Source organism: Dipodomys merriami, unplaced genomic scaffold (genome assembly GCF_024711535.1).
Source record: "Dipodomys merriami isolate MVZ:Mamm:240054 unplaced genomic scaffold, mDipMer1.0.p SCAF_72, whole genome shotgun sequence".
Lineage (NCBI taxonomy): Eukaryota > Metazoa > Chordata > Mammalia > Rodentia > Heteromyidae > Dipodomys > Dipodomys merriami.
In genome coordinates this window covers 4,019,828-4,042,001 of record NW_027206313.1, presented here as the reverse complement: position 1 = coordinate 4,042,001, position 22,174 = coordinate 4,019,828, and the positions used below count along the sequence as shown (strand labels likewise).

General features: G+C 48.1%; 1 protein-coding gene across 3 annotated transcripts in view; it reads right to left on the bottom strand.

Moving 5' to 3' along the window:
* LOC138818234 (sorting nexin-24) overlaps nt 1–22,174 on the bottom strand; it is a 100,240-nt gene that overhangs the window by 75,534 nt on the left and 2,532 nt on the right. The window contains exon 1 of one of the 3 annotated variants that reach the window (XM_070009255.1): nt 21,254–21,366. The exons of 1 other annotated variant lie outside the window; for it this stretch is intronic. In XM_070009255.1, coding sequence (XP_069865356.1) covers nt 21,254–21,271 — 18 coding nt within the window. In that variant the 5' untranslated portion in view covers nt 21,272–21,366. Of the gene's footprint in view, nt 1–5,363; nt 5,480–21,253; nt 21,367–22,174 lie in introns of those variants that run through there. One more of the 3 variants, XM_070009256.1, reaches the window with a different exon arrangement.

Here is a 22,174-nt window from a genome sequence, read left to right as displayed (position 1 = left end):
GGGGTACATAATGGGGTTGGGGAGGAGGAGACACCAGAGGCTCTCAGAGCACAACCAGTCTTTGAGGGATCTTTGGCTCCAAGGAGGAAATGAAACTGCTTGGAAAGGGAAGACGCAAGCTGACCAGCTCCACACAGGGGCGGGGCGGGGCGGGGCGGGGCGGGGCGGGGCGGGGCGGGGCGGAGAACTGATGGAATTCCTTTAGACAGGAGTACCTGGTCCCCACTTCCAAGTCAGAGGGCAGATCAGGAGTGCAGGGAGAGGAATTGGAGGGAGAGGTAGGTAGAGAGAAATATACAATACTACATTTTTAAACTTGTTTTCTTCTTCTAACATGTATTTTATTATCCTCAAGTAGTTGTACAAAGAGAGTTCAGTTCAGTATGTCAATTTGTGATTATAATGGATCTCTATCAGTCTTTCATCAGTGTCTCCCATAATCTCAACCCCACCTGCCCACTCCATTTACTTGGTTCTGTTTTCTTTTTTCTTTTGCTAGTCCTGGGGCTTGAACTCAGGGCCTGGATGCTGTCCCTGAGCCTCTTAGTCAGCACAGGCATGAAAGTCAGTGGGACTTTTCTCCAGTTAATCAGAGAAAAAGCCAGAAGTGGTGCTGTAGCTCAAGTCATAGAGTGTTAACCTTGAGCAAAAGAAGCTTAGGGAGCCGGGCGCTGGTGGCTCACGCCTGTAATCCTAGCTACTCAGGAGGCTGAGATCTGAGGATCTCGGTTCAAGGCCAGCCCGGGCAGGAGAGACCGTGAGACTCCTATCTCCAATAAACCACCAGAAAACAGGAAGTGGCGCTGTAGCTCAAGTGGTAGAGCACTCGCCTTGAGCTGAAGAGCTGAGGGACAGCGCCCAGGCCCAGAGTTCAAGCCCCACGGCCGACCAAAAAAAGAAGCTTAGGGACAGCACCCACCAGTTCAAGTGTGTGTGTGTGGTGGGGGACAGCACCCACCAGTTCAAGTGTGTGTGTGTGGTGGGGGAGGGGGGGAGTCACAGATTTTTCTGCCTGATCTGGCTTCAAACCACGATCCTCAAATCTCAGCCTCCTGAGTAGTTACAGGGGTAAGCCACTGGTACCTGGCTCATAAAATTATCTTAATGAATTATTTTATTGTTTTACAATACTATATATAAGTAATCAATTGGTTCACAAAAACTAATGGTACCCCCTTTTCTTTTTGGTGCTGGTTCTAACTCGAACTCAGCGCCTTGTGCTCTCACTTGGCTTTTTTGCCCAAGGTTGGTACTGTACCACTTGAGTTCAAGCTCTACGTCTAGCTTTTTGCTGGATCACTGGAGATAAAGAATCTCACAAACTTTCCTGCCTGAGCTGGCTTTGAACCATGGTCCTCAGATCTCAGGTTCTTAAGTGGCCAGAATTACAGGTGAGATTACAGACAAGAACCACCGATGGGTGGCAACAGGATCTCAGAGTCCCTGCGTGCCAGCCGCGCCCTCCTCCGGCCAGCGCAGCCCTCAGGGGACCATGCTGGCAGAAGCAGGGCCACGACCGTGAGATCCTGGATCGGGTGGGATCTGGCTATGAAGAGTAACGAGCTCCCCGGAGCGGCACAGGCAGAATCTACCTAGCCCACAAAGCTGTGTCTAGGTTCCTCCATCAATGAACATGCCAAGGATTTCTGTTCCCAGGAAAGGGTGGGATGGAGCAGGTGGCTGGAGGAAGCACGCAGGGTCATGGGAGCGCGCTGCAAGGCCTGGCTGCAACAAAGAGAACCATCTTCCCCTTTGGCCTTTTAGTACTTGCTTCATGATCTCAGTCAGATGCTATTCCTCAGGTACCTGTGTTGTAAGGTAAAGCACCATCCCAGAAGCCACATTTTAAAATATAGAATATTAGGGCTAGGAAGGTGGCTCAGTGGTAGAATGCTTGCCTTGCATGAATGAGGCCCTGGGTTCGATTCCTCAGCACCACATAAGCAAAAAGAAAAGCTGGAAGTGGCGCTGTGGCTCAAGTGGTAGAGTGCTAGCCTTGAGCTGAAGAGCTGAGGGACAGCGCGCAGGCCCAGAGTTCAGGCCCCACGACCGGACCCAAAATACATAAATTAATTAATTAAATAAAATATAGAATATTGGAGTCTTTATTATAGAGTTAACAGGCTGCAGGCCACCAGTTGTTACAAAGGCCTGCAGCACGCAAATACACATAACACAGCCAGGAAACACGCTAAAGAGGAAAGAAATAATAAGAACAATACCAACAAGCCAATTCAGCTCCAATGGAGAGCTGAATTGGGACTCCATGATGACTGGAGACGAGCCAAGAGACAGGACGCAGGACAAGATCACAGACACATGTGGCATGGAATCCAGAGGCTAGGCTGGTCTGGACCTAAATAGGCCGGTGCAGGGGGCAGATCCTCAAGAAATTCCCAGTCCCAGACACTGGACTGACAGATTCAGTAACCTATCAGCCAAGTGCCTGCCCCTGCCTCCAGGGGTCCGGGCACGCCCATTATCTGGGAGGCAGGTGAATGGGGGTGGAGGGGATTTCCTTCCCCCAGCATGAAGATAAGATGCCAGGCCCTACCATCCACCATGTGGCCAATAATGCTCCAGCCAGACCTGACCTCCTTACTTCACCTGCTCCCCTCTACCACCTGTACCCCCACAGATGATGGCAAATGGTACAAGGAGCTTAGTACAGGCTGTTATATCCTTCTCCCTGCAAAGTGAAGCCCGATTCCCCCAGCTCTGTTAGATCCACATGCTGGTGTTGTTCGTGGCGCCGTGGTTTTCATTTGCGGAACAGTTCTACCACTGGCTCTCACAGCATCTCTTCTCCACACTCTGCACACGTCCAATTTCACTTCAAGTTTCTGGGCCCTTCTGGAATTTCTATGAACTATTGACTTGAAAAGTCTATTTTGCTTATTTAGCTTTGGTGGTGAAGGAATAGGAGATGGTTTTACAGAATTAACTGCACTCAAAAAAAAAAAAAATCCCAGTACTGGGAGGCTGAGGCTTGAAGGCACGAACTACAAGGCCAGTTATTATTTTTTAATCAAATATTAAGGTGTTTTTTTTTTTTTTTTTTTGGTTGGCCGTGGGGCTTGAACTCTGGGCCTGGGCGCTGTCCCTCAGCTCTTCAGCTCAAGGCGAGCGTTCTACCACTTGAGCTACAGCACCACTTCCGGTTTTCTGGTGGTTTTATTGGAGATAGGAGTCTCACGGTCTCTGCCTGGGCTGGCTTTGAACCGCGATCCTCAGATCTCAGCCTCCACCAGCGCCCAGGGTTCAAATATTAAGGTTTTGATCTCTAGAAACAAAAGCTAACACTAGTTAGGGTAGAACCAAGTCCTAGTTACGGTTAGCATTTCATTTGTTAAACAATCTCCTTTGGCTGGAAGCTGATAGTTATCTCAAGGAGGAGCCACACCCACAGCACTTACACAGGCTTGCCCAGATAATTATGACAGAATCCCTTGTGAGTGGTCTAACAGAGTCATTTAAGCAGTGAATTGATTAGGGAGTTAGGGCTGGGAAAGTGGCTCAGTGGTAGAGCCCTTGCCTTGCATGCATGAGGCCCTGGGTTTGACTCCTCAGCACCACATAAACAGAAAAAGCCAGAAGTGGCGCTGTGGCTCAAGTGGTAGAGTACTAGGCTTGAACTGAAGAGCTGAGGGACAGTGCCCAGGCCCAGAGTTCAAGCCCCATAACCAACAAAAATAAATAGATAAATACAGAATTATCCAAAGTTGAAAAAAAATTATGGATGGTAAAATAGATGATGTTTTAATCCCAACTGGGAAAAAAATCGAATGAGTGATATTAGAAATAACAATATTTCTGCTGCTCCAGATAGTGAGTTTTTAATATGGGCCAAGTTTGTACTTGATCCTTACAAAAAGGCTGAAGCTGGGTGTTGGTAGCTCACGCCTGTAATCCGACCTACTCAGGAGGCTGAGATCTGAGGATTATGGTTCAAAGCCAGCCCAGGCAGGAGACTCTTGTCTCCAATTAACCACCAAATAGCCAGAAAGTAGATCTGTGGCTCGAGTAATAGAGCACCAGCCTCGAGTGGAAAAAGCCAAATGAAACTGCAAGGACGTGAGTTCAAGCCTCGGTACCCGAGGTGGGGGGAGGGGAGGTAGTAGGAGGTGAAAACAGGCATTTTTGGGGAAATGCTTTGGTGCTGTGACTTTCACAAATCAGTCTCAGTAGCCACAAGCCAGAATGTGGAAGCAAGTCTGTCCAGTTGCAATACTTAACAATGACACTCAGAAGTTCCTCAAACAGGCTGGGGGCAGAGAAGCTTTTCTGAAGTTCATTTGGGTACAAGTCAGCACCACGGGCGCTGAACATATGGCCAGCGCCATAAAGATTAAAGCAAAGCTAGGGTTTCTTTGGGCTCAATATATATGCTATACTACATAGTCTTCAAAACAAGACAAGCTACTTGACATGCAAGCTGTAGGTTTAGGTAATAATTACGATCTTCTGTTGAGCATTTAAACAAGTCTGAGGCCTGGCTCCAATTCCATAAGTAGCTCTAGGACAAAACTTGAAAATGTGGTATTTTAAAATATTTCCCCAAACCACTGAACTACCTCATTAGGATGTGTTACAGTCAGGTGCCAGTGGCTCACTCCTGTAATGCTAGCTACTCGGGAGGCTGAGATCTGAGGATCAGGGTTCAAAGCCAGCCTGGGCAGGAAAGCTCATGAGACTCTTTATTTCCAATTAGCCACCAGAAATATGGAAGTGATGCTGTGGATCAAAGTGGTAGAGTGCTAAACTTGAATGAAAAAGCCAGGCAAGAATGTAAAACCCTGAATTCAAGCCCCAACACACACACACACACACACACACACACACACAACCACACACACATACACACACACAAACACACACACACACACACACACACACACACCACACACACACACACACACACAATGTTGGAGCAAGTAACCCACCTTCATAATCCACACACCTGTGCTGAGACATTTGAGCACAGTAATTCTAACCCTCCATAGCTCATTACAATGCCCCAGGAACCATTTTAAAAAGCCTTATGTGACACTGTTCGAAAAGGACTGTGCTCATTACCTGACTTACATAATTGGGACCCCTCTGTACGTCACCTTTAAAACAAGGTGTGGAGCTGCAGAGGTAGCTCGGCAGTTGGGCACGCCTGTGGGCTCAGTCCCCAGAACCACCAAGAAAAGCAGGGTGCTCAATCCACAGCCCAGAACATTCTGCCTCTCACCTGACAAGGACTGAGCAGACGCACCGGCACCTGGCAGTGGCCCAGAAGCCCAGCCCTCCCCGGGACGAGCTTCCAATGCGCGCGGCCAGCAGCGTCCACCGCGGACAGTCAGCGTCACGCTCCCTACCTTGTCCCTTCAGCAGACACCCAAGGGGACTTCTCTTTTGTCAGCGCCCTCACGCGACTCCTCAGACACTCAAAGGTCTTTCCGTTGGCCCAGCGGCTCCCCCAGCAACGTGCACAGGAATGGCCACTTGGGAGAAATGCTCTGTGCCTCTGCCTCCACCCCTGCCGATGAGTACTTCCTGTGCATGACTCAGCCCCGTGCACTCGTGACCTTGCCACTCTCTCCACTTCCCTCTTCCTCCTGACCACCAGCCTGCCACTCCTCCTGCTACCACGGACAAACTGGTGTGGATGCTGTTCTGGAGGCACTGGACGTCCGCACGAAGCGGCGGGCGACACCAGGACGTTGTGACTGCCGTTAAACTGGCACCGCAGGGCAGGGCTGCGGACACTCGTGGGCGGTGGGCAGAGCCGTCCTTATCTAGGTAAGAATTTAGAATGTCTGGGGTTTGAGGAGCTTTTTGTGGCCCGTGATTGCGCAGAAACCCTGGCAGCAACACTGAAAACACCTTGACTGGCACAATCACAGTTTGGCTGAAAGTGGAGATCTTCGTAATTTAGAAGAATAAAAGCCAGTCGTGGGTGTTGGGAAAACTGGGCAGCCATAGGCCGAAAACTAAAAGTAGATCCCTGTTTGTCACCAGACACTGATACCAATTCAAAGTGGATCAAAGACCTCAATGTCAGACCTGAAACTGTGGAACCAGAGAGAGGAGGACATTTGAACGCATAGGGAGAGGCAGGAACTTCCTGAACAGACAGGAGAGAGATTTGACAAGTGGCGCTACATTAAAATAAAAGGAATCTGCCCAGCTAAGGACATAGTTACTAAACCAGAAAGACAGCCAACAGACTGGGAAAAGATCTTTACCAGCAACAGATGGCCTAATACCCAATATACACAAAGAGCTCAAGAAACGAACCCCTTCCACACCTAATAAACCAATCACTAAATGGACAAGGGAGCTAAGGAGAGAATTCTCAGAAGAGGAGGTAAGAAAGACAAAGAAACACATGAAGAAATGCTCATCACCCCTGGCCATTCAGGAAATGCAAATCAAAACAACCCTGAGATGCCATCTTACCCAGTTAGACTGGCCAACATCGTGAATTCGAACAACAGATGCGGGTGGGGATGTGGGGAAAAAGGAAACCTACTACACAGCTGGCAGGAATGGAAACTAGTACAACCACTGTGGAAAGCAGTCTGGAGGTTCCTCAAAAAACACAGACCTTCCCTGTGACCCAGCCATACCACTCCTTGGCATCTACTCTCAGCATCACATGCCAGGAGATGCTAAAGACACCTGCACATCCATGTTCACTGCTGCACTATTCACAATAGCCAAGATGTGGAAACAGCCCAGATGCCCCACAATAGATACGTGGATCAATATCTATATCTATATATAGTACCTATATACAATGGAATTGTTATTAGAAACAGTTATTAGAAAACAGTTATTAGAAAGAATAAAATAATGTCATTTGCAGGGAAATGGGTAAATTAGAACAAATCAGGTTAAGTGAGATAAGCCAAGCTCAGAGAGACAAGTGGTGTATGTTTCCTCTGATATGCAGAAATTAAACCTAAAATATACTGGGATATGATAAATGATACAGGATCCTAGATATGCACACACAATGAGACCAAAAGAGGATACTCTTAAGAGAGAGACACAAGGTGCGATGCCTCAGTGTCTCTTCATATTTATATGAAATAATATACACAGTGAAATGAGCTCCAAGATATGGAATCAGGACTTTTTCTTTTTTTAGTTTTTGATGATTCTGTCTTGACTTTACCTAATGTATCGTGCATTCTTCCAAGCGTATATATCTTCTAGAGGGCGGGGAGGGGCACAAAATCCAATTAGAAAAGGGTGAAAAACTACAGCAGCGGAGCTCATTGGACACTTATGAAGGTGACCTATACGACTCATGGGTGGAGACAGGAGGGAGGGACTGAAGAGAATGAGGGAGCTGAAGACACTGTACAAAAGGAAATGTACATCTTGGAGTGGGTGACTCACGCCTGTAATCCTAGCTACTCAGGAGGTGGAGATCTGAGGATCACCGTTTGAGGCCAGCCCAGGCAGGAATGTTCATGAGACTCTTCCTACAATTAACTACCAAAAAGCCAGAAGTAGAGCTGTGGCTTAAATGGTAGCACACTAGCCTTGAGCAAAAAAGCTAAAGAATGGTGTTTAAGCCCTGAGCTCAAGCCTCAGGACCAGCATAAAATAATAATAATAATAATAATAATAATAATTTTCATGCAGCAATACTTAGATGCAAATGCGCCGTGGTTCTGAGGGAAGATTCTTTCTGAAAGGTCAAAGAAGACAGGGGTCCACGCTTCCCTGTGACCTCACTGCTTTGTCCTACTAGTGAGTGGGTGGCAGGGTGCGTCTACACACCACACCTGCGTTCCAAAGCCACAGCAACACACAAAGCTCCCGGCATGGCCATGTTTGCTCCCTGACTGGCTTCCTGAAGAGGGGAAAACATGTCCCATATTTTTGCTTTTTTCAGTGTTGTGTCCGATCATTTCTGTAAATCCATGCACAGAAAAGCCATAGTGAATTCAATCTAGTGAAAAAAGCATCTCTGCTTTCTACACAAACTATTAGCTAAAGGCTGGCTGGACCATCCTCCAATCGTAATGTTTGTGAAATATGACTAGTGACTCTGTGTGTGCACAGGTGTGCCCATGTGTGTACCAGTACTAGAGGCTTGAACTCAGGGCCTGGACAGAACCCGTAGATTTTTTTACTCAAGGACAATACTCTAGCACTTGAACCACAACTCCACTTGTGTCTTTTTTTTTTCTTTTTTTGTCAGTTGTAGGGCTTGAACTCTGGGTCTGGGCGCTGTCCCTCAGCTCTTCAGCTCAAGGCAAGCACTCTACCACGTGAGCCACAGCGCCACTTCTGGCTTTTTTCTGCTTATGTGGTGCTGAGGAATCGAACCCAGGGCCTCATGCATGGGAGGCAAGCTCTCTACCACTGAGCCACCTTCCCAGCCCTGGCTCTTGCATCTTTTTGCTTTTTAATTGGAGATAAAGAGTCTCATAGACTTTCCTGCCTGGGTTAGCTTCAGACTGCGATCCTCAGATCTCAGCCTCCTGCATGGCTAAGGTTTCAGGTGTTAGCCACCAGCTCGGGCAGATGACTTTTAAAATAAAATCTCTACCAATGCTTTAAATTCATTTCAATCTTGTTCCCAATAACTGGTACTTGAAAAATAATGTAAGCGTGATATTCAAAAGTTAATTAAAAACCGTGTAAGCATTCACGCCAGTCAAGCCTGACCCCTGCTCCAGCATGCATTGAAATGCATGTCACCTTGACCTGTAACATAGCAATGTGGAAAAAAAAATTGGTCAATATAAATCAAATGTACACTAATTTATTCAGCAAGTTTCCTAGTATCTGAATCCACGTCAGAAATCTAACCAGTATTTGTTATTCTATTATTGACAAAAGGAAGCGTATTTAAATGATAACAGCTACTCCGGGATGTCATTTGGAAGTTAAATTGCTCCCCAAGGACAGCTTCCATAAGTGGTTGCATTTAAAGGTCATTTACCACCAAATTATGAACAACTGTTGCATTTATTAGCACAGGCTCAATAGTTTGGAAGCTTCCCTCGTCCATTTCTACTGACCATAAGCTCTAATTGTTCACAGATAACAGACAGGGAAATCTGTAAACGTTAATTCTCTGCACCATTACTATATTTTAAAAACTGGGATGTAAGTGGTGGCTCACATCAGTAATCTTAACACCTGCTCCAGAAGCAGAGATCAAAGTTTGAAGTGTAATGCTAGTCCCAGGCAAGCAGTTATCAAGATTCCATCTCAATGACCTGCTATGCTGCTGCTCACCTGCATTTCCAGTCAGGCAGGAGGTATGGTAGGAGGATCATAGGCTAGGCCAGGGAAGGCAAAAACCCTGTCCAAAAGGTAATGAAAACAAAAAGGAGTAGATAGACAGCTTAAATGGTAGTGTGATTGTGTGCCCTCAGTTCAATCATATATGCAGACAAAAAAAACAAAACCTGACATGCAAAGCTGAGCATGGTGATGCACACCTGTAATCCCATCACTCAGAAGGCTGAAACAGGAAGGACGAAAGTCTGAGGCCAGCCTGGGCTATGTAGCAAGATCCTGTCTCAAAAACAAAGCAAAGCAAAGCAAACCACTGGAATACAAGATTGTAATAAAGCTTCCAACTGCAAGAAAGACAGGACATGGTTTAAGTAAGTTTCAGATAACAAAATAACTGAAGCCTCTCCCATGCTACATAAATCTGAACTAAAACAAACAAGAGGAGAACACAATAATGTTTATGAATAAAGATATGTATGGAGGCGGGTGTAGCAGCAGGCCTGCAATCCTCGCTACTCAGAAGGGTCAGATCTGAGCATCTTGGTTCAAAGCCAATCTAGGAAGCACAGTCCAAGAGAAGCTTATCTCCAATTAACCACCAAAAAGCTGGAAATGGATCTATGGCTCAAGTGGTAGAGAGTCAACCTTGAGAGAAAAAGCTAAAAGACAGCACCCAGGCCGTGTTCAAGCCCCAGTATTGGTACAAATAATGAAACAAACCAACAAACCTAGTCAACCTGACTAGGTTAGCAAACTTCCCCTTTTCCCCTCCCTATTCCCCTAACAGGTGACCTAAGACTCAGGGATGTTGTATCATAATAGACCAATACGCATGGGGAGAGAGGGACGTCTCAGGCTCCACCCCGCTCTGGAAGGGAGTTGGTGCGTTCCAGATGCACACCGCGCTCTCCTGACACGGCCTGAGCGTCTGGAATGGACGAAGGCCAACGCTAACTCGCTCAGCAAGAACCCACCGGGTGGGTCTTTGTGAGACCTGTCTGTCTGCCGGCCCCTGGCAGAGCAGAAGCTGGCATCTTCGTTCCTGTTGTCCTGAGGCCTCCACCTGCCACAGGCACCTCAGGAGGCCTCCCATCACCCCACCCACACTAACCCCACCCTCTATTCTCTTCCCCCATCCGCACCCCCACCGGCCTCCTTTCCATCTACCCCCGTACTGTTCCCTCTGCGAGGACATTCTCACGCAAGCTCGCCACTCAGCCTGCGCCTCCCGCAGGCCGCCATCTTCACAGCCAGGGCTTCTTTCCCAGCCCCAAATGAACGCCAGCCAGGCGTTCTACCACTTGAGCCATACCTCCAGCTCCTTTTTAGGTGGGATATTTTGAGGCAGGATCTCTATTTATGCTGAGGCTGGCCTGGACTGCCATCCTCCTACTTCAGTGTCCCAAAGTCACTGGGGTGACAGGTGCGTGTCCCCATGCCCAGCCACTGGCTTTCCCTAGAGACGGGAAAGCAGACAGACCCCGCCCACCTGCCACAGCGGCCCAGTGAAGTCTTTTTCCCGGGGGGAGGGGGGGCACATGAACTGCAATCCTCCAATCTCTGCCCTCCAAGTAGCTAGGATGGCAGGCTTGGGCCACCACACCCACAGGGCTTCTTGGATGATTCCACCCATCGTGGTTCACCTCCCTCCTTTTATCTTTCTCCTTAATTAAATTATACACAGTATCTCTCCCTTGTAATTAGCAGGTTTCTTTCTTTCCCCATGTCAGCTTTCTGCCCCAGCAGACTCAACTGTGTGTGTCACTGCTAAACCCTGGGAAACAGAGGCGGGCCTGCCAATACAGCAAGAAAGAGTGGTTGAAAAGCAGATGACTTGATTCTACTTTCTCTTGACGCTGTCAACAGGGCTCCAGAAACAACTTCCCATGTTGATCTTTGTGCACTGGGGACAAGGTTCTCACGGCGTAAATATCTCATTTAACAAATGTAAAGTCAGGGGCCAGGAACTCACACCTGTAATCCTAGCTACTGAGGAGGCTGAGATCTGAGAACCACAGCCCAGGCAGGGGGTGGGGGGCGGGAACTAGGAGGAGAGTTGTAGCTCAAGCAATAAAGCTAAGGGACAGGCCCAGGCTCTGAGTTCAAGCCCTGTACTAGCACATAAGTAAATAAATAAGGCCAAATTGGCCTCCTAAAGTCTCAATCACAATACTAGAGCCTCCTTACATCTATCCTCATGGTTTCTGTCAGTCATGTTTATTTTTGCCTATTAAATAAACAAGGCGGCTTGTTTGACTCTGCCATGACCTCTTACTGCAACCATTCTCCCTCCTCCTCTTCCAACTCCAGGCCCACTGTCTCCCCTGCGGTTCCTTCCTACCCTTCCCCCGGCCCTTCCTTCCACCTCAAATGACTCCTTTTGTAAACAGGCAGACTTCTGCTGACTCTCAGCTCTGCCTACCCCCGCTACCAGCTCAATGCAATGCCAGTGAGGTTTTGTCCCACCTGCTCATGGAATCGTGTGTGTGCGTGTATGTGTGTGTGTGTGTGTATGTGTGTGAGAGAGAGGGGGGTTACTGGGGTTGAACTCCAGTGTCTGGGCTGTCTGTCCCTTGCCTTTTGCTGCTCAGAGCTGGTGCTCTCTACCACTGGAACCACACTTCCATTTTCAGCTCTCCAGCTTTTGGCTGGTTAATTGGGGATCACTTTCCTTCCTGGGCTGGCTTCAAACCCCAATCCTCAGCTCTCAGTCTCCAGAGTAGCAGCGACACACGTCACACTTAACCTTTTCAAATCAACAGCAGCAAGAGGACTTGTGCATACTTCAAATGCCATCCACGCCCACAAGAAGGAAAATAATTTACAAAGTAGCTGCAGAGTGCAGTTCCCATCCAGTAGTCAAGAGTTTCCCCCAGCGCTACCTTCCACAGGTAGACGAATGAGCCAGGCTGAAACGATTTCAGTTAGCCAACAAGGGACTGCTTCTCTTTTAATGGGATGCTTTGCTTCTCTGTGCCACGCTGCATACTGCTTTAATAGAACCTCAGCAACTCTAATGAGATGGCTGATGTTTAAAACTGTCTTATAGGGGCTAGGAAGGTGGCTCAGTGGTAGAGCGCTTGCCTTGCATGCCTGAGGCCCTGGGTTCGATTCCTCAGCGCCACATAAGCAAAAAGAAAAAAGCAGGAAGTGGCGCTGTGGCTCAAGTGGTAGAGCGCTAGCCTTGAGCTGAAGAGCTGAGGGACAGCGCCCAGGCCCAGAGTTCAGGTCTCACGACCAGACCAAAAAAAAATAAAACTGTCTTATGGCCAGAGTGGCTCGTGCCTGTAGCCCTGCCTTCTCAGGATCTGAGGATCAAACTTTGAAGCCTGCCCAGGCGGAAAAGTCCATGAGGCTCTTACCTCGAATTAACCAGCTAAAAGCTAGAAATGGAGCTGTGGCTCCAGTGGAAAAGCTACAAGCCTTGAACAAAAAAAGCTTGAGGTCAGCGCCCAGGCCCTGAGCTCAAGCCCCAGAACCAGTACCAAAAACAAAACAACAAAAACCCCCACATAATTCAAATCTGTACGATCAGTAAGAACCAAGTTGAGATGTGACACTCACCTATCAGATCGGCAGGAGTCCCACAGCACGACACGCATTGGGCTGGCAAGCTCCCCCGGAAGCTGCCAGGGACGGAAGCCAGCACAATCCCCTCGCCAGCAATGTGACCCTAGCTGGTAGAATCAAATACACACACGATGCTTGCTCCAGCGACACACTACCTGCAATCAATACTACCGGTACAGCAAGGAAAACTGTAGAAAGATTTGTTCTCACCTATAATCCTAACTGATCAGGTGGCTATGATTTGAGGATCTTGGTTTGGAGGCAGCCTAGACAGAAAAGTCTGTGAAACTCTTATCTTCAATGAGCCAGCAAAAAGCCAGAAATGGGGGTGGGATCCCAGTGGCCGAGTGCTAGCTTTGAGGAAAAAAACGCTAAAGAGCAGTGCTCAGGACCTGAATTCAAGTCCCAGTATTGGCACCAAAACAAAAACCAAAAGCCACCAATTGGTAACCATGCAGTCCTAAGCAAACAAGGTGTACACACACACACACACACACACACACACACACACACACACACACACACACACACACACACACACACACACACACACACACACACACACACACACACACACACACACACACACACACACACACACACACACACCCGGGGAATGAGTGATCCTCCCAATACATAAAAAAGGAAAGATTTCAGGCTCAGTGAAAATAAACTTGCAGGGGCTGTGAATGTGGCTTAGTGGTAGAATGCTTGCTTAGCTAGCATGCATGAAGCCCTGGGTTCAATTCCTCAGTACCATATAAGTAGAAAAAGGCAGAAATGGCACTGTGGCTCAAATGGTAGAGTGCTAGCCTTGAGCAAAAGCAGCTCAGGGACAGTACCAAGGCCCTGAGTTCAAGCCACAGGACTGGCAAAAAAAAAAAAAAAAAAGAAGGAAAGAAAGAAAAAAAGAAACTTGCAACTGCCATTTTCTAAAGACCCTATTATAAAATTTCCTCCTCTTGCACCTATTTAATTAATTTTTTTTGTGCTGTCCTGGGGTTTGAACAGAGAGCCCGAGTGCTGTCCCTGATCTTTATTTTTAACTCAAGGCGAATGCTCTGCCACTTGAGCTACAGTTCCACAGACTTTCCTACCCAGGCTGGCTTCAAACCATGATCCTCAGATCTAAGCCTCTTGAGTAGCTAGGATTACAGGTATGAGCCACTGCACTTGCTTTTTATTTGTGCTGTGCTAGCCATGAAATCTAGGACTCCATGCACACTAGGTAAGTGCTCTACCACTAAGCAACACCAGCAGCACTAATTTGGTTCTGAAATAAATGTAGCAATCATTCTAAGTTTGTTAAGAACTTCTTTCTTAGCCTCTCTCTCTACTTTTTTAATCCTTGGGGGTAAGGAACATGTGTCACATGTTTGATGAATTCAACCAACAAATATCTCATGTGTGCTTCTGCTGAGCGTTTATCATGGACGAGGCTCTGCGCCAGCTACTGCCCCATTATACAAAGATCTCTCTCCTGACACATAGTTGCACTGGAGGACTGAAGGGCATTGTTGTGGGCACTGCGGCCCAGTGGCACCGTCTGCCCTTCTCCCACTGAATGCCTGTAGGGTTGGGTGGCAGGCATGGCATGACCCTGTCCGGGCTTCAGAGTCCTCCTAGTCTCCTGGCTGTGATGATTGGCCTGAGCCTCCACCAATCAGTATAGAGAATGCTGTTGGCCACAGGACTGTCTGAGAAAATGACTGCTAACAGAATGTGAAGGAAGATGATTCTTCTCTTCCTCTGAATGTTGCAGTACAACAACAACACTGTTATTCTGTCTCTAGGTCGAAGTTACTCCAAGCTTGAAAACAACTGATGCTCTTTCTGCAGGGGCCAGGCCAGGCCCCTCAGCCTGTCAGCCTCACTGTCAACATTATACGCTGCTGGCTGGGCACAGTGGCTCACGCCTGGAATCCTGGCTACTCAGGAGGCTGAGATCTGAGGATCGTAGTTCAAAGCCAGCCTGGGCAGGAAATTTCTGTGAGACACTGATCTCCAATTACTCATCAGAAAAACGGAAATGCAACTGTGGCTCAACGTGGTGGGGTGCTAGTCTTGAGCAAAAGAGCTCAGAGACGGTGCCTAGGCCCTGAGTTCAAGCCCCACAACTGACAAAACAACTATCTATACATATACATATATGTATGTATATACACCTTACTAATAATAAAATGTACGTCACTGTTTAAACTGCAATTGTATAAAGACTGGGAATTCGTTGATATTAAGATACTTCCAATTACAGTAATATTTACATTTTGGTATTGTTTAAACTTTCTTCCAGGAGTGGTGTGCATCCTGTCTTCCCTGCACTCAGGAGGCTGAGGCAGAAAGCGCACACGTTCCAGGCCAGCCTCGTTTGCACAATGAGACTCTGTGTCATAAATGGATGGAGACATGGATGAATGAATACATAGTTTAGCCTGACACAGTGGTTCATGCCTATAATCCCAGCTACTCAAGAGGGCATGGCAGAAAGATTGTAAGTTCAACACCAGGCTGGGCAAAGTAAAATTTGAATACAGGGTGAAGGTTAAAAGTCAGTAACAGAGTACTGGCCAACACATGTGAGGCCTTGGGTTCGATCCCTAGTGCCATGGGGAAGGAGCGGGGTTATTACCTGTCAGAGATCATAGAAAAATATTTATATCATGCCTCAGATTGGCTTTGAAATACTGCAAAAGTTTTTTAAATGAGAGCTGCTGAATGAACTAAGAGTACTGTACATACTGAAGAGACCCAGAATGCTGCCCAATTCGGCATTTTGATCCAAAAAACAGTGGAAACAGCATGGACTCCTGCATGTGTCGCCACGTGTGGTCACACAGGTGCAAAGCTGCCTTGCGTAGGGAGGGGTCTTGTGCAACGTCTATCCACTGAGCACCTGCACCTGGCAGAGCCCGGGACCAAGAGAACGTGTTGGCATCAGCCGCCCGCGCCCATCAAAACCCCCAGAGACGAGCCCCCGGTGCCACAACTCAAATGCTGAAACCCCAAAACACCTCAACACTTGGAGGCAAAAATCATAATCCCAGCTGGGAAGGTGACTTAGTGATAGAGCGTTTGCTTCGCATGCATGAAGCCCTGGGTTCAATTCCTCAGCACCACATACACAGAAAAAGCTGGAAGTGGCGCGTGGCTCAAGTGAAAGAGCACTAACCTTGAGCAAAAGAAGCTCAGGGACAGTGCCCAGGCCCTGAGTTCAAGCCCAGGACTGGAAAAAAAAAACCAAATCCCCAAACCCACAACCCCCAAAAGTTAAAACGCCAAATGCTAAAATCACAAAGGTTAATTCCCACTTGAAAAAGTGGGAAGCGAGGAAGGAGGGAAGCGAAGGCCGGGCTGCGAGGGTGCATCGCCCGTCAGGAACACCAAGAAACTCGGGCTGTTCTGTCAGGACTTCGGGAGAACATCAGTGGAGGGTTAGGCACCTTTGTGAAAGATGAAACTTCGCAGGATCGCAGCTCTTTGGGTGATGCATAGTTGTTGATCTATTTCCGGTTTTGTTTTCTTGCAATACTGGGCTCTGAACTCGTGGCCTCTCATGTTGGCTAATAAGCAGACACTTTGCCACTTTACTCACAGCTCTGGCTATTTTTTGCCAGGTTCTTCTGGAGATAGACACTCTCTTTTTGCCTCAGGCTGGCCTAGACTCCAATACCCCCCACGGACTCCTAACAGGGACAGGGACACCAGGCAAGCGCCATCTGTCCATTTTGTTTTTGTTTTTTTCCTGTTGAAGACAGACTTTTTGCCTGGGTTGACCTAGAACTGGGACCCTCCTTATCTCCAGCTCCTGAATAGCGAGGATTATTGGCAGCAGGCTACTAGTAATGTATGTGAAATTAGAAGTAGTTGTCTAATCCAGTGCGTTAAGATCCACTCTACCACTAAGCCACACTCCAGCCCAAGACCCATGTAGCCCCCCACTCTTATTCTTAAGCCTCACATGCATGAGGTCCCTGCTATCTATGCTGCGCTGGGACTAGTTGGCTCACAGAGGTTTTGGGGCTTGCTGGGGAGCAGTTGCTCATGCTTGTAATCCCAGTACTCAGGAGGCGGCGATCTGAAGATCAGAGCTGAAGACCTGCCAACCTGAGCAGGAGAGTTTGCAAAAACTCTTATCTCCAACGAACCACCGAAACGCCAGAAGTGGAGCTGTGGCTCACGTGGTAGAGCACCAGCCTTAAGAAGAGAAAGCTACGGGTCCGTGCTCAAACCATGAGTTCAAGCACAAGCACCTGCACACGCACACACGCACACAAAAAATAATTCTGACCTTTTCCCTCAGCTCTTCCTCTCTCCTCTCACACCCCATGTTTTTCGTCTGAGAGCAAGAATGGGTAAGTGCTAAGTAGATAGGGATACAAAATGGTGGACATGACACACGGCTGATAACGTATGGCTCACCATGACCCTTTTCCCATAATTCTCTTTCCCAGTGGAAAGAGCTAGAATAGCATCTGCACAAGTCATCAAGCAGTCAACACAAAGCTCAGAGACATGGCAGGAGCCCCAATACCACAGTCCCCTGGAGCACCCTCTAGGGACTGACTATGCATTTTCAAGTGAGCGTGTTCACTGTTTTAAACCTTCTCCTGCCTTTTAATTCTTAAATCAGCAGAGAATCATACCCATACCCCTAGACGTCACCAATCGTATGCTGAATGGCCACCCTGAGCCCAACTCCTCGCCCAGACTTCAGTCTACTCTACACCTCGCCCAACTCCTCGCCCAGACTTCAGTCTACTCTACACCTCAAGATCAGACAGCTGCCACCAAACCCCAGCCGGTTCACAAAGGACAGGCCCACCTCTGCTTGTTTGGTGACTGCGCCGTGCGAAGCCAAAGCCTTGGCTTAGGTCCCATCCCCGCCAAGCCGCTAGTCTGCAAATGTCTCTCCACCGCCAGGCTGCAGGTGGCCTCCGAGGTCACAAGGTTGGAATCTGAACTCTAAAGTGATGGTGTGTGAAGGTGAGCTGTGGAAGGTGACTGCCAAGGAACCTGGACAGGTAGCGCACGCCTGTAATCCCGCCTGCTCCAGGGGCTGAGAGCTGAGGATCGAGGTTCAGGGACTACAAAAGCAAAAAACAAACAAGTAGAAAGATTCCTGGCCTTCCCAGTCCAGGAGTTTGGGAACAAGGAACTTCTGTTATTTAGAAACTACCCCGTGGAGAGTATTTTTGTCCTGGTAGGCGAAACTGACAGAGATAGCCAACTTTCTCAACGCAAAGCTAATCACGTTACTTCCTTCCTTAAAACCTCACTGACCAAGGTCTGAGTCCTCCGGACTAGAAGGCTCCTCTGAGTCACCCCTCCAATCCCTGCTCCTCCCATCCCCCAGCTCATCTCCTGCTTCAACACAAGATGCCGGCCCCAGAGCGGCCCAGCCTCCCCCACCCCGCTGCACCAGGCGCCGCAGAGAACCAGGACAGGCAGTATTCCACGGCCTCTCAAGCAAGCACACTTCCAAGCCAACCACCGAGAAAGCACACAGAAGCTAATACTGAGCGCTAATACTGAAGTCTGTCTCATTTTTTACAGTGTCCTCTCCTAAATTCAGGAAGGAAAGAAGGAAGGCGGGAAGGAAGGAAGGAGGGAAGGAAGGAGGGAGGGAAGGAAGGAGGGAGGGAAGGAAGGAAGGAAGGAAGGAAGGAAGGAAGGAAGGAAGGAAGGAAGGAAGGAAGGAAGGAATGCAGGCAGGCTGGTGGGCAGACAGGCAGACACGCAGAGAAGCTTGAACTGGGTGGGTGGGGGGGTGGGGGGAGGAGGCTGGGCACGTCACTGTCCCTGAGTTTTTGTGTTCAAAGCTTGGCTTTTTGATGGTTAGCTGGAGATGAGAGTCTCACAGACTTTCCTGCCATGGCTGGTTAGAGCCATGATCCTCAGATCTGAGGATCTGAGTAGCTGGGATTACAGGTGTGAGTCACTAGGCCCGGGCTAGAAGTCACCTTTAACTGAGGAAGAGTGGAAGGTTCACACCTGTAAAGCCTAGCTACTCAGAAGCTGAAATCTGAGGATAGAGGTTGGAATCCAGCCAGGACAGAAAAGTCTTAGAGACTCTTATCTCCAGTTAATCAGCCAGAAGTGGAGGTGTGGCTCAAATGCTAGCTTAACAGCCTTAAGTGAAAAAGCTAAGCAAGCCAGGTGCTGGCCTGTAATCCTAGCTACTCAGGAGGCTGAGATCTGAGGACTACAGTTCAAAGCCAGACCAGGCAGGAAAGTCTGTGAGACTCTTATCTCCAATGGACCACTCAAAAAACTGCAAGTGGAGCTATGGCTCAAGTGCTAAAGGGCTAGCCTTGAGCTGAGGCGCTGAGGGGCCGCGTCCAGGCCCAGAGTTCAAGCCTCACAACCAATCAACCAACAACAACAACAACAACAAAGCTAAGCAAGAGGCCCTGAAGTACACACACACACACACACACACACACACACACACACACACACACACACACACACACACACACACACACACACACACACACACACACACACACACCAAATTTTCTTTTCGCCTGAATGCATGGTATAAGCCTCCAATCCTAGCACTCAGAATTGAAGTTGAGGCCTTCTCAGGCTATATAGTAAGTTCTACCTGCCAAAAAAAAAAATAGTTTTTCGTGTGTGTGTGTGTGTGTGTGTGTGTGTAAGTATATATAAAATGCCTTTTCCCTAAGAGGAGAGATGAGGTTTTTGCTGTGCATTTCCTCTTTCTAAAACCCATAAGCTAGCAAAATGAGGGTCAGATTTCAAAGTCAGCATTCCTTGACCCGCCCCCCCTTCCCCTTCCTCTCCCAGCCACTCCACAGAGCCCAGCTCACCAGGCCGGGCAGGGCTCAGGGCCGGGCAGGGCTCTGGGCCGGGCAGGGCTCAGGGCTGGGCAGGGCTGAGGACCCAGGGCTGAGTGCACCCAGGCCCACTGGGAGCATGCCTGGACGTGGGCAAACCCTGGCTGGGAGCATACTCCACCTTCTCCGTTCCCACCAGCTCCACCATCTCAGCTCTGGAAGAGGCAAATGTGTGACTGATTTAACAGCAAAATTCCGTTCTTTACCGGAAAATTCCAGCGAGGCTCACTCCTGGAATCCTGCTGCTCTGGGATCAGATCTGAGGAGCAAGATTCAAAACTAGCCAGGGCAGAGGAATCTCCGAGACGCACACCTCCCCCTCTCAAACACAAAGCCAGACGCGGGAGTGGGGCTTCAGCGGTAGAGCCTTGATTGCAAAAGCCTTGACTGCACGTGTGGGCATCAGGCCCTACGTTCAAACTCGAGTGGTGGCATCAAGTAGATAGATACATACATCATACAGACAGACAGACACACAGACAGACACACAGACACAGACACAGACACAGACACAGACACACACACACACACACACACACACACACACATTCCTCTGTACCACAAGCAGGGTGTGGGAGCGCTTTTTGAAATAGCAGTAGGTAGAAAAACTTTAGGGGCCCTGAAAGTGCCACTTCTAATTAATGTTTTACAGAAATTGTAGAAGTGGCATTAAAAAAAAAAAAAAAGCTTGTACAAAGGTGTGTTGTTTTAACTACACAGAGGTGTTAAGACAGCAAAGGTCTTCATCTGTCAGCAGACGTCCAGACAAACAATGGTATCTTACTTATGCAAAGACCCTCTGCGAGTGGTCAGCTGAAGATTTCATCCGGGTCAGAACTGAAAGATGTCCATGGCTAGAGGAATGGCAGAGCAAGATTTGAGCATCCCAAACAACCTGCAGGACCAGTGCCACATGCCTGTAATCCCAGCACTGGCAAGGCGAAGGTGAGGAAATGACTACTGTGAGCCCTAGTTATACACAGAAAAGTCCAAGAACATCTCCTGCCATTTCCCACTAGGACAGAGGCCTACTAGCAGGAGAAGAGCCGTGCCTGAACTTTAAACTTGCTTTTCTTTTTCCTGATACCAGTACCCCAGCTTGAACTTAGGACTCGCCCTCTGTCTCACTTAGCTGTTTCAGCTCAAAGCCAAGTACTCCACCATTTAAGCCACACGCTGCTTGAGGCTTTTTTTTTGGGGGGGGGGGGGTGGCTCATTGGGGAAAAGAGTCACATAGAACTGGCATTAAAGAGTCAGGCTCAGCTCTCAGCCTCTAGAGGAGTGAGGATTCCAGGCAGGGGCCACCATCTATCTGTGAATTCGTTAGTTTGGTACAAAAACTTAATCACTAAGATTAACCGGCATTTTTGACACCGAAGTGTATAAACTGTTAACACCTGCTTCCCAACTAGGACACTATCATCTCTATACAGATTCTATAGGTTTATTTGTTGCATTTGAAGAGCTCTTTGGTGGTAGTTTGGCCTGAGACTCCTTCATCACTATCCCGCAGCAAGGTACTTGTAGCTTTTCCCTCCTGGTAAGTTCTACCAGGAGAGACCACTTACCTCATAGGTTCCTGGCATCAAGTCCAAACCTGGCGCTCAGCAGGGACCCCGCCAACCTGATCAGCAGTACCCCACACAGCGAGAGGCGATGCAGAATGAGACTGTATGACTGTGAGTTTCAATTCTGGTAATTTTTTTTAGCTGTAATATTATCCACTGCTCTGTCTCTCTAGCGCCTAAAATAAACATCCAGCAGGCACTCTCTTGGTTAATATTTGTTGAATGAATCATGGCTGCATCATTATAAAATCCTGTCGCTTGAAGGGACTGAAGTATCTCTCTGCTGCTGTACAAACTCAGGAAGGAAAAATAAATCACAGTCCTAACATTGTGGCTCCCAATCTATGAGCAACAGATTTTTTTTTTTAGAAAAAGAAAACTTGTAAAGGGCGTGCAAGCGTTCATCATAGAAGCAAGTTTACCCACAACAGACAGGCAAACCAGTTTGACAATCCAGAGTCTGGTAGGTGCCTGACCATATATAAAAATGCTTTTTCTTTTCTTTTTTGCCAGTTCTAGGGCTTGAACTCAGGGCCTGGGCTCTGTCCCTGAGCTTCTTTTGCTCTACCACTTCAGCCACTGCACTACTTCTGACTTTTTCTATTGATGAAGACTGAGGAATCAAAACCAGGGCTTCATGCATGCTAGGGAAGCATTCTACCACTGAGCCACATTCGCAGCCCATATATAAACGTTTTCATAAAAGTAGAGGTATAGCTCAAGTGGTAGAGCCCCCAGCCATGAGTGCAAAATCTAAACTAGAGATCAGGACTCTGGGTTCAAGTCCCAGTACAGCATTAAAAAAAAATGTTTTCAAAGCAGAGGGAAAGAAGTCCTTAAGATCACCATTCTCCTACCTCTGCTTTTTCTGAGAAAAATCTTTAATAGGAAAGACAGCCATTCATTTACCTCTTCTTAACA